Raw genomic sequence first — 12955 nt, 5'->3', positions numbered from 1 at the left:
CAAGAATGAGTAAGAAACTATGACAAGAGCTTTAAGAGTTTCAGAATGACCATAAGCAGTTTAATAGGAATTATGGTTATTCTGAAATAGTAGCATTATTATGGAGCATGAGCAATAATTTTATTTAAAAAAATGTTTCTATTTTTATTTACTGTGGAAGCCATAATTTCTCTAGGAAAGATGTAGGAGGGACTATAGTTTAATCTTCAGCAGAGACTAGGTGGTTAGCGAATTATAATGAGGCTCACTTATACTTGTTTATGATATAGGGAATATTTAATGTCTACTACTTCTCTCACCCAATCCAAGCCTCAATTATTTTAACAATTCTTCAAATAATGTGAAGTCTTATATTCAGAAATCTTTCCAAAAGATGTCTTGTGTATTTTGTTTTTGTTCCAGCACTGAAAATGTTGAGAGGATATTAAAGGCCGACAGGAAGCCATAGGGGCTGACTAGCAAGTTAAATACTTAGTGAGGGAGAAGTTCTGGAGACTACTAAAGGTCATGTAGACAGTGCTTATTGGAAATACTGATTGCTTAAAACATGTTGAAAGTTTGTTTTTACCGGGACTGTTTCATACCAACTAGCCCAGAACTCAATATAAACATGGCAATTTTACCTGCTACATGTTGTGTATTTTCCTAAGCTACTGTTCCCAGAAAACATTCCCTTCCAGATGGAAACCTTTATGTCAGAAAAGGGCAAAAACAATCAAGTCTTCAAGGTATTTTCTTGCTGGGGTCCTCTTGTTTCTGTCATATGCAACACAATCAAACTGGCATTCTTAGCTTTCCCTGTTTATTCATTTTCTCTGTAAAGATTGCTTAAATATTTGCTGTGTGACATTCTAGTAGATTCTTGAGGGAGAGGGAGAGAAAGTACTAAATATTAAAAATATTAATGTCTCACAATGTCTGTGAGTTAGAGCCGCCCAGGAAGCAAACAGATATATGGGTCTAGAATAAGGATGGGCTCAGAGTAAATCTGTATTGAATACTGAGATACTGCAAGCCATCGAAATTGATGAAATCACCCAGAGAAAATGAGAAGATTAGAGGCAAGAGAAATAAAAGGAAAACCAGGAGAAGACCGTGTCATGAAAGCCAAGGGAGGACAGGGTTTTAAGCAGAGAATGCTTAACAGATATCAAGCATGATCAGACTGAAAAATGAATTGAATATTGCCTGTGGTAGCAAGGAGGTCATTTATTACCTTTGACCCATTCATGTTGCTGGATCATTAGCATTGGAATCCTGATTTGCCCTGGTGCAATGTATAAATCCTTCTGTCCTGAAAATATATTTTTTGCAACAGTAGTCCCACAGTACTTCTTAAAGCCTTTAACATACTAATGTTCATCATGAATCTTTTATAAAGGGTTTCTCAAACATATTTGATCCAGAAACTCTTTTGCAGTTGTTCTAGCATCTTACAGGACTATTGTTACTTAAAACACATTTTAGAAAATTTCTGACTGTACCAATATTTGAAGAAGCTTGATGAGAAAGAAAGGCGAGAGTTAGGATAGTCACTAGTAGGAATATAATATATAGCATTAGGAATTATTTTTAACTAGTTGAAACTTGAGGACACTTATAAACTAAAGCGAAAAAAAAAAAACACAAAGAATATAGAGATTGATATTAAAGGAAGGAAGGTTCTTAAAGAGTCCCAAAAAAAGATGAAAGGAAATAGGATCTTGGGCACAAGTTGATTTTTGAACAGGGATAAGAAAGTAAATATGGATGCAGACATCTGAGGGCATTGAAGGCAATCTTCCCATTTGATGTAGGAAAAATAATGATTTGTTTTGCAGGCAAAAAAAAAAAATAGAAAAGACTTCACTGTATTTTTGTAAAATGAAAAATTGATGGAGATTGTGATATTTCTCAGTATTTCAATTACATTACATGATAGATATAAGAGTAAAGTGTCTCCAAGCATAAAACTATCTTGCCCATATTGAAAGTTTGAATGATCTTTCAAATTTCTTGTTATTTCACAGGATGCCAGGCATGCAGCTGAAGAAGAGATTTATACCAACTTAAACCAAAAGATTGACCAGTTTTTACAGCTGGCAGACTATGACTGGATGATGGGAGATTTGGGCAACAAAGCTAGTGATTACCTAGTAGACCTCATTGCCTTTCTGCGTAGCACCTTTGCTGTATTCACACACCTTCCTGTAAGTAACATTTGCTCTTACTTTACCCATTATACAGCAAACCACCTCTCTTAGAATTTTTTTGGTGAAGCATGTTAGCTTCTGCTTTAACTAGTGAGGAAGCTGTTCAACATGTTAAAAGCTCATCTTATAATTATCAACCCTTAATAAGGATTAGAGACCTGACCAATTAGTTTTTCATTGACTTTGCATTTTGTTTGTTCTAAAATGGTCCCTAGTATCATGTCACTTGTTTTCCTGCTGACTTCAAGGTAATTAATTAAAAGATTTAATGAAAGCTGTGGTACTGCTGACTTCAAGATAATTTATTAAAAGATGTAATGAAAGCCGTGGTAGAAATAAAAGAGAAATTTAGGAGTTAAAATGTCGAGTGTATCTTTCAGTGCTAAAATGTCCATTTAATATTTTTTTATAAGCTCAAATTATCTAGAAGACATCTCCATCTTTTTATCTACTTCATCTACCTTTTCTGTTTTTTTAACATAATAATTGCAGTTATTTGTAAGTCATTGTTTGCTAACTGTAATGTGTAATCACCTACATATGGGTGGATCTGTTTCTGATTTTTCTCTTGATCATATGATCCTGTCTCTTCATAATCCTAGTATTTTTTATTAGTGGTAAAAGTTGTGTTTATAATATCTAGACATTCATCAGAAATGGTTCACCCTTTAATTTGCTGCATAGATAAAATGGGAGGGTGGATTGTGCTATGAGGCGGGACAGCTTAATCTAATCATGGACTGAGCTGGGTCAGAGTTGGCTTGTATTTGCAATCTCCCTCAGGTTTACCCTGTTGCTAGGATGTGGTTCTGTAGGGCTTTTAATAACAGCTTGGTGGGTCATTGTCTCTTCAGCACCAAGCAAAATATGGAATTTTCCACTTTTCAGAGAAGCCTTATGTCTTTATTCTCCTTCCTTCTTGAGTTTTAGAATTTGGCAAATGTTTTGGAAGGGAGTCTTGCTCTGTGTCTGGGGCCCCTCAAGTTTCTACTCTTGTGTTCTAGCCTCACATAATTGCCAATAATATTGCTGAGTTTTCTGTACTGCAACAGACCCTCTGTAAGTGCCAAGTGAAGAGTTTCAGGAGTACTCAGATGAACAGTTGCCACCAGGAAAAAGTATGGTTGGAGATTGTAAATGTCAGTTCACCAATTCCTTCATGGGCTTTCTGTTCCCACTTTGAGCTTCTCCTGAATACTCTCCTAATAAGTCTTTTTATCTGACTACTGTGGGATGCCAGGAAATCTCATTTTGCTCTTCTAAGCTTTTGGCTTAGCCCTTTATTTTCCTCAGCTGTGCAGCTTCAGAATTTAGCAAATGACTTGAGAAAACTAGTCCTCAAATCTCTAATTCTGGCACCCCAGTCCTTTGCAACCATCAGAAGTTCCCTAGTTTCTTTCACCCTTAGCACATTCTCACTTTGTTGCCTGTATTCATGTTTGGCAAATGTGACAACTGCAGATCTTAGCTCTAAGGATCTACCCTCTTTGGAATTTTATTCCCTTCAGGTCTCATTGCTTTACAGCCCTCTGATATCTTTAAGTATACATTTTCTCTGAGTTTTTATGCCTTTCCTAGTTGAGCTTAGGGAGAGCATTAGCTTCACCCTGACACCAAAATCACAAAATCTACAAACTAATCTCACTTGTAATTATGGATTAAAATAAATAAATACAATTTTCAAATAAAGGGAAGTTAACACTATAATATTTTATTTATTCCAGAAATGTAAGGATGGTTTGGTATATAAAAATCTGCTAATATAATGTAACCACATTACTTTATGGAGATAAATATATGGTCATCTTGGTATATTCCAAAGTGGCATTTATATAACATTCAGTCTACATTCCTAGTTTAAAAAAGAAAGATGAAGAGTATGATATTTCATTAACATAATAAGTAGCATCTATTTGAAATTTAGCAACCACCATAGATTCTAACAATGGAACACTAAAATCATTTATTCCAGTAACATCAGGAGTAGGATGAAGGTGCTTCTTGTCACCAGTGCTTTATAAGCTCTATAAAATAAAGCAAGAAAAAGAAAAAACTATAACTGTTGTAATGGGATATGAATCATATCATTTTTCATAGACTATTATTATCTATTTGGATAACCTAAGAAAATCAAATGTAAAATAATTAGGACTGATAAGAATTTAGTAAGTTATATGGTCTACTTATAAAACAAATAAGCTTTCCCTTATGCTGGCAGTGCACACATAGAAAATGTATTATCAAAAAATGCCTTATTCACTACTGAGACATAAGACAAAAGATCTCTGCTAGTATACTTAAAGGGAAATATGTAGGACCAATGTGAAGAACATGACACAGAGTAACAGAAAAGAAATCTGTATAGATAAATAAAGTGTTCCTGTGTGAAAATATTTTATATTGTAGGGAGTTTTTCCAAGATTAATCTAATTGCAACAAAGACTAAGTGAATTTGGGGGAAATTTAACAAAATAATTTTAAAATTTATTTAGAAGAAATAGTGGAAAATATTTTCCAAAGATATATATGAAAAATAAAATTAATGAAGTTGGCTTTTTCCAAACAAATATATAAATGTTATTATAAAGCAGAAATAATTTAGTATCATTCTCAAAGTGGAATAGACTGACAGATAGAAGGAATAGAACATAAAAATCCAAATAATTCAGAGTATATGATAAAGATGGCCTTCAGCAGTTGCTATCATAACTAATATATAACCGTTTGGATAAAAGGAGTGTGAAGTCCATACCTCATATATAAAAATGAATAGTAGATAGAATAAATATTTAGATCTTTAAAAAGATAATATGAAGAAATCAGTAAAATGTTGGCAGATATTGCTATAATCTTAAAGTGAGTCACCATTCTAAGGGTGACAATAAGGATTAAAATCATTAAGGAAAAGATTGATAATTTGACTACATAAAATGTTTTTAAAGATTAAAAGAAATTAATAAAGAAAATAAAATGTAAGCTGTGATGATTAAGTTCTGGTGTCAACTTGGCCAAGTGATTATGCCCAGTTTTCTGGTCAGGCAAGCACTGGCCTGACCATTGCTGGAAGGATATTTTGTGGCTGGTTGATAAACTGCAAGACTGGAGTATTAAATCATCAGTCAGTTGATTGCATCTGTGGCTGATTACATCTGCGATCAACTGAGATGTGTCTCCCATAACGATGGCAATCCAATCAGTTGAAGGCTTTTAAGGAAGAAGAGAAACTTCCAATGCTCCTTCAGTCAACAAGCCTTTCCTGTGGAGTTAGTCTAGACCCTTCATCGGAGCCGCCAGCTTCATAGCCTGCCCTGCGGTTTTGGACTCTTCCATTCCCATGGTTGCATGAAACACCTTTATAAATCTCATATTTATGGATATATCCTGTTGGTTCTGTTGCTCTAGCGAACCCTGACTAATATATATAAATTTATCAAAAAAATGATTGTAATAAATATTTCTGAAGGTTAATGTCTTTAATTTATGAAGAAAGCATTGTTTTAACTTTAATAATAAAAAGAAGGAAAATGACAGAAAAATTAGAAAGATTATATTTAAGCAGTCACAAAAGAAAAATGATAAATGATAACATGAACAAAATGTGCAACCCTAGTAATAAGACATACATATTTAAAATATGGGATAGTTTTGCCTATAAACTACCATAAGTAAATAAGAAAATGAAAATATGCAGTATTTGTGAGAAATATTTGAGGAAATAGGTATCCTAATACAATATCTCTACATACCTGGTAGATACATAAATTGATACAATCTTTTTTGGCAGTCAGTTTTTTAGGATGCCTCAAAAATCTCTTAAAATATGCTTATCTCTTTATCCTTTTGTTCTACTTTGGTATTCTAACTTAATGAAATAATTGAGGGTATGTTATAAGATTCACATAATTATGTGCAACACTGTGTTCTTTTGTATAGTGAACAGTTGGGAATAAAGTCCAGTAATAGGTAAACTACTTAAATAAATGGTTGTGTATTCACATTATGTGATACCATTAAATTAATAAAGATGAATATATATATTCGTATATATATTTATTTTAAAAATGCTCATTATTATCAATTGGTAAAACAGATTGTAAAATATTATGTACAGTATGATCTCTTTTATTGTGTTTCCTTTTTTGGAGGGAAGATGGCCGATAGTATTTTGGCCATTATGTCTCCCCCAGCATTATATAGTTATTTTTAGGAGTAAGATTTTGGAGTACAAAATCTAATAGTTAAAAATCAAAGCCATTCTGATTGTTTTCCAAACTTTATCTTCCTTTCCCCTTAAAATAAGTGTCGCCATTTATACACCTCACATGTATTATAGTGGCTTCTATATACACAGTAGATGTTGACACCATACTTTGACTGTAATCCAGGCCACTTAGACTAACTCTTGTCTCATTTAAAGGGCATGCATTTTCCACCTGTGGAAATATGACCTTCTTCACTGTCAGTGAATAGCTGAGGGTTTTTCCTCCTTTTTAAATTTTCAGCTATCACTGATATCTAAATACCATATCTCCTCAGCATGGACTGATTTGATCCTATCATTCAGACTGAACCATTTTCAAAAAATTCTTGGGTGTACCAGCCATTATATTCCATAAAATCAGATGAGTATGACTCCTAAATTTACTTCTTTTCCTGGTTTCCACAAACAGCAAAAAAAGAACATCCAGCATTTGTGTTCAGGCTCCCCAAAATACTAGATAACTTCTTTATGGAATTCTATAATGGTGGCAAAACGTAGCTGAATTTAAGATTTGCCCTTGTACATTATTTAAAAAGGGGAAGGGAATGAGCTATTTCTGAGAAAGAATCATAGACATTCATCTTTTACTTAATATGAATATTTTCTTTTCATATTTGAAATTCCCTGGCAAGAGTGACTCTGTGAAAGAGGGATTGGATGATAGGAAATGTGTATATATAGAGAGATCTAGAACGAAAAAAAGCAAAGGCTATCTTGTTTTCTTACATTTTGAAATCATTGGTATTATATAATTCTTAGGGATAGTTTGTCATCACAAAGCAGTACAGTCAAAGGAATAGGTCATTGTCTATCAGTGTGAGTGTTGTGTGCATGTGTGTATGAGTGAGAGTATGTGTGTATTGGGGTTGGTGGAGGGTGCTAAGATTATATTCTTTGTTAGATAGTGATTGGTTAAGGGGAGGATTATTGAATTTTGCAGCCATTTGTCCCTTGTCGTTTTAGTGAACAGGACAGCCTATTTATTTTCATGAAGCACCCAGAAATGATTGTAATAGTAAGATTTTCCGCAGTAGCAGTTTTAAAGTTTTACCATGTCTCTTGAGTTAAATTCAACTGAGTACACAAGCATTTATTTTTCAGGCTCCCATTGTATAATTTACAATTGCATACACTGTTTCCTATTTTGCATGCTGTGGTAGTTAGATTCAGTTGTCAACTTGGCCAGGTAAAGGTAACTAGTTCTGTTACTGTGGACATGAGCCAATGGTATGTGAACCTCATCTGTTGTTGCTCATTACATCTGCAGTCAGCTAAGTGGTGTGCCTGCTGTAATGAATGATATTTGATTTAATTGGCTGGTGCTTACCTGAGAGAGCTCAATATGGCACAGCCCAAGCCGCTCAGCATACCTCATCTCAGCGCTCAGCAGCTCAGCCCAGGCCTTTGGAGATGCAGAAAGAAATAACCCTGGGGAAAGTTTTTGGAACTCAGAGGCCTGGAGAGAAGGCCAGCAGAGATCACCCTGTGCCTTCCCACATAGAAAAGAACCTCAGTTGAAAGTTAGCTGCCTTTCCTCTGAAGAACTAATGAAATAAATCCCTTTATTAAAAGCCAGTCTGTCTCTGGTGTGTTGCATTCCAGCAGCTAGCAAACTAGAACAGATGCTTAGCATTTTTGAAAATCTACTCTTGTAATTCTGATAATGGTGTCTCAAGTAACAGACCCCTAGAGGAGGGAATCCTGAGTTTGTTTTCTCTGTCTGCTATTAATGTTGATTTGTGTGATTCAGGGCATGATCTGTCTTAACTCAGTTTGGTTTGCCTTAGTTTCTTTGTCTAAGAATACAGTTTTACCTACCCCTGGCCTTTATTCCTGAGCAGTTGATTGGCTGTCTTGAAGATACATTAAGTTGCTGAAATTCTTCCTGTGTAAAAACCCTTTTTAAAGTGACATTTTTCCTAGCACTCCATTTAATTATATCAACTGCTGCCATCTCAGGACTAATAAAATAATTAGGCTATTTAGAAATTGTCAGTGCCTCCATTAAGTACAAAATCTGTGACCATCAACATTTTCCATAATGTGACCCCAAACTACCTTTTTTGTCTGATTCTCTCTTTCTCTCTCTTTCCTATTTACCCAAGATTTTCCTTCCAAACTGAAATAATACTCTTTATCAGGCATTACCCACCTGTTTTCTAGCCTTGCTCTTTTTTCATCCCTTTTTGTCTATTTTAACTGTTTCTGCCCTTTAATTAATTATATATATATATATAGAGAGAGAGAGAGAGAGAGAAATTTTACCTGTCCTTCAAGACTATTTCAATATTGTACCTTCCATGAAGGCTTCTCTAATTCTCCTAACTACGTGTGACATCTTCTTTGTGACTCTTCTTTTATGGTACTAGTCTAATTCTACCTAATTGTGTACTTACACTAATTGGATAAGTACACTCATTTGTGTATTTTGTTCAGGAAAGAGAAGATGGTAATTGAAAAGTACCTACTATATTCCAGATTCTTTACATGTCTTATATGTCATACCCAATTAATGATGACTCAAAATATCCCAATGAGATAAGTTGTAGTAGTATTATTTTACTGATGAGAACATTAGCCTAGGAAGTTTACATGCTTTGTAAGGGACGCAGCAAACGGTGGCAGAGTTAGGATTTAACAGAGATTTATTTGATTTTAAACCTTTTCCAGTATGCTGTCCTGCCTACTAGATTGCCAGCTATGTGAACTCTGTAGTTAGAGGCCTTGTCTTATTCATCTCTATCTCTGAGTACAGTACTTTGCATGGAATGTTACACAATAAGCTTTTGTAGAATTTACTTGTTTTGGATAATAAAAATGTAAAGTGAATTCATTCCTAGGGATGAAAAACTGTGTTAAATTATTTGTCATTAAAAGTAATCACTGACCTATTAAAAAGAAAAGTTATAAACTGTTATTCTGAGATAAAAGACCAAAAGTTTTAGTTGGGTTAAAATTCTAAATTTTAGAATTTCCCCTTTAGGTCTTTTTCCTTCTATGACTCTCAAGTTTCTCCAGATAAAAAATAATTGTTTTTCAAATCGTGTAATTTTACTTATAAAAATGCTTTGTACTCACATGTCACTTAGTAATAATCCACCTGCTTTTTACATGTTATTATCTCATTTGGTTTTTTAAAACAACCTCTGTGATATATGGGCAGTTATTATTTTCCCCATTTGAAAAATATGCAAATGGTACTGTGGTAGTTAGGTTCAGGTGTCAACTTGGCCAGGTGAAGGTGCCTAATTCTATTGCTGGGGACATGAGCTAATGCCATGTGAAGCTCATCTGTCACTGATTACATCTGCAGTTGGCTAGGAGGCGTGTCTGCTGCAATGAATGATGTTTGATTCAATTAGCTGTATGCTTAAATGAGAGCGCTCAACATAGCACAGCCCAAGCAGCTCAGCATACCTCATCTCAAGCACTCACAGCTCAGCCCAGGCCTTTGGAGATGCAGAAAGAAATCACCCAGGGGAAAGTTGTTGGAACCTAGAGGCCTGGAGAGAAGGCCAGCAGAGACCACCCTGTGCCTTCCCATGTAAAGAAAGAACCTCAGTTGAGAGTTGCCTTTCCTCCGAAGAACTATACATTTTTAACTAAATAAATTCCCTTTTGTTGAAAGCCAATCCATCTCTGATGTGTTGCATTCTGGCAGCTTTAGTAGACTAGAATAGGTGCCAGAATGGTTTTTCACAGTGTCAGAAGTCTATTGGGGCTGGTTCCTAGGTCATTATACTCTGGGTCATGCTTTCTCCATTATATTATGCTTTCTTTTGACATTTATACTGGCTACTGTGTTTTGACACATACTTTGTCCCAGGTACCATATTGAACTCTTTCTTTTTCTGTCTCTCTCTGTCTTTCTCTCTCTGTCTCTCTGTTTTTCTCATTTACAAATGAGAAAAGTGAAGCCTAGAGAGGTATGTGTCAATGATTACTCATCTAGCAGGGAAATATTGCTTAAAATTAGGCAGTGCATTTTTAGATTTTATTCCAAAAGTACAATCATCAAAAGAATAAATAGATAAATCTAGACTTGTTCAAATTAACAGCTTTTGTGCATCAAAGGATATTATCAAGAAAGTTAAAGAAAACCTACAGAATAGGAGAAAATGTTTGGAAATCATATATCTGATAAGAATTTTATATCCAGAATATATAAAGATCTCCTACAACTCAACAACAAAAGGACAAAGAAATTGAATAGGCTTTTCTCCAAAGAAGATATTCAAATGACCAATAAGTATATGAAAAGATGCTCAACATCAATAGCCACTAGAAAAATGTAAATCAAAACCACAATGAGGTACCACCTCACAACCTACTAGAATGGTTGTTATCTTAAAAAACTGAAATTGGTGGTGGCAAAGATATGGAGAAATAGGAACACTTGTGCATATGAGGTGGTGTAGCCATTGTGGAAAACAATTTAGCAGTTCCTCAGAAAGTTAAACATGGAATTACCACTTGGAATAGCAATCTGCTCATAAGTATGTATCCAAAAGAATTGAAAGTAGGGACTCATATGTTTTTTTTTTTATTTATATTCATCTCAGTCTCTAAGCTGTGTATGGGGAATATGAGGCTCTGTTTTATGGATTCATCATTCAGTTGCCATTTCACCTGTGGAATTCTTATGTGGTATTATTTGTTGTTGTTATTGTTGTTAGTGTAAAAAATTTCAGTCATTATGACCAGAACAGTTCCCTGTAGGAAAGTTAAACTGTGGTAATAAGCTCAAGAAGTGGCAACTCTATCTGGTAATGGGAGGGACACCAGTAACTGTATTGTCTGTTTTAAACAGAACCTGAGGTTCCCTTACCTGAGACCTCAAATAGATACCCTTTCGTCTACTGGTAATAAGGATCTGTAAGGAGGCCCACGTCCCTATAGCTTTCTCTGGAATGAAGTTTCAGATGCCCTCAAAGATTAGAGGCATCAAAACTCTTCAGGATATCACCCCAATTTTTCTTCAGATTAATTGCATAGGGAGAACCAGTGTCCAAGTAAATATTTTTTTCATTTTCCTCTCTGATTAGAGGAGAAATTACAGATTTGCTAATGTTTGTCTACCTACCTAGAAATGGAATGTTTCCTGTTTCTATGCTGTTGTTAAGATTTAGGTTGTTTGAGCTCTGTAGAGTGTATTGAAATTAACAAATTAGCTCCTTATTAGTTTAGTACTGGGGCTGTGAGTATAATCAATTAAATCCTTTAGGGATGTTGTGTTCTTCAGAGATATCTGCATTTGTTGAGCTATTACTTAACACTACCCATCCCCACCCCCCACCCCCACCCCGCCCCTTAAAGACACTATTACCAATAGCTACAGTTGTTCTTTTTGTTGGTATCCAGCCAGTAGTATCTTGTCTCTCTAACAATATTGAGCATTGTATCATCTATTCCTCTTATAACTATTAAATAAGAGTTTAAGCATGTTTGATTTCAAATACTAAGAGCAGTTAATTTCTAATCCTGGTTTTGGTTATGGGTTAAGGTAGAAAATATAGAGAACCTAGAATTTAAAGGTCTGCAGAATCCTACAATTCTAAATCTCAATCTGATGTGCTGTTTTAAAAAACAGAGATGGGGCGATGCAATAGTGGCTCATTGGCAGAGTTCTCACCACCATTCCAGAGACCTGGCTTCAATTCCCAGACCCTGTCCATGCCAGAAAACAAAACAAAACAAAACAAAAAAACCAGAGATGCCAGTGAGACATTTTGAATATTGCTATACTTGATAACTTTTATATCTCTTATAGCTTTATGAAAGGAAAAGGAGTCTGATCTTATTCTTTCCCCTTGGTACTGAGGTAGTGAGATACTGAGTATTTTTGAGAACAAAACAGTCATTTCAACATTACTTATTAGAGCAAATAATTAAAAACAACCTTAAATGTACAATAATAGGTAAATGGTTATATTGTATGAACAATATAAACAATATTTGAAGTTACTAAAACTAATTGTATGAAGATTAAATAGCAGCCTTGAAATGTGTTTAAATATAATGTTATATGAAAAAGGAAGAGAATGAAAATGTTTTAAATTTAATATTTAGAAATGTGTATAAACTCTTAAAAACCTTTTTATAGTGGGGGAAAAAAGTTCACCAGGAAATATGTGAAATATAAGTAATTGTGTTTGGTGGTATGGCTTCTTATAGGATCCTTATTCTTATTTTTATTCTGTATTTAGGTTCTATTGTGTGTCAGTCTTCTTAATTTTGCTCATTTCAGTTTTCAAAGTAGTTCCTTTATACAGATTAAATTTAGGCATAGTTAGGTTACATCATTCCCCAAGACCATAGTTTTAGTTTCCTAGGCTGCCTAAAACAGAGATCTTAATCTGTGGGAATTCGCTATTTTACACTGTGAGGCTAAGAAAATATCCAAATCATGGTATCATCAAGGTGATGCTTTCTTCCCAAAGACCAGCTACCTACAATCCTTGGCTCCTCTGCCCCTACACAGCAAGAGATATGGTAGTATCTG

General features: G+C 34.6%; 1 protein-coding gene across 6 annotated transcripts in view; it reads left to right on the top strand.

Annotated features, from left to right (window-relative positions):
* EXOC6B (exocyst complex component 6B) overlaps positions 1-12955 on the top strand; it is an 870074-nt gene that overhangs the window by 558355 nt on the left and 298764 nt on the right. For all 6 annotated transcript variants that reach the window (XM_077134552.1, XM_077134551.1, XM_077134550.1 and 3 more), the window contains one exon: positions 2010-2189. In XM_077134552.1, the coding sequence (XP_076990667.1) occupies positions 2010-2189 (180 nt within the window). The remainder of the gene's footprint in view (positions 1-2009; positions 2190-12955) is intronic.

The sequence above is a fragment of the Tamandua tetradactyla genome, chromosome 17, assembly GCF_023851605.1.
Source record: "Tamandua tetradactyla isolate mTamTet1 chromosome 17, mTamTet1.pri, whole genome shotgun sequence".
NCBI classification, from domain to species: domain Eukaryota; kingdom Metazoa; phylum Chordata; class Mammalia; order Pilosa; family Myrmecophagidae; genus Tamandua; species Tamandua tetradactyla.
Note: the sequence above shows the minus strand (reverse complement) of the source record. Positions and strands in the feature narration are given on the sequence as shown.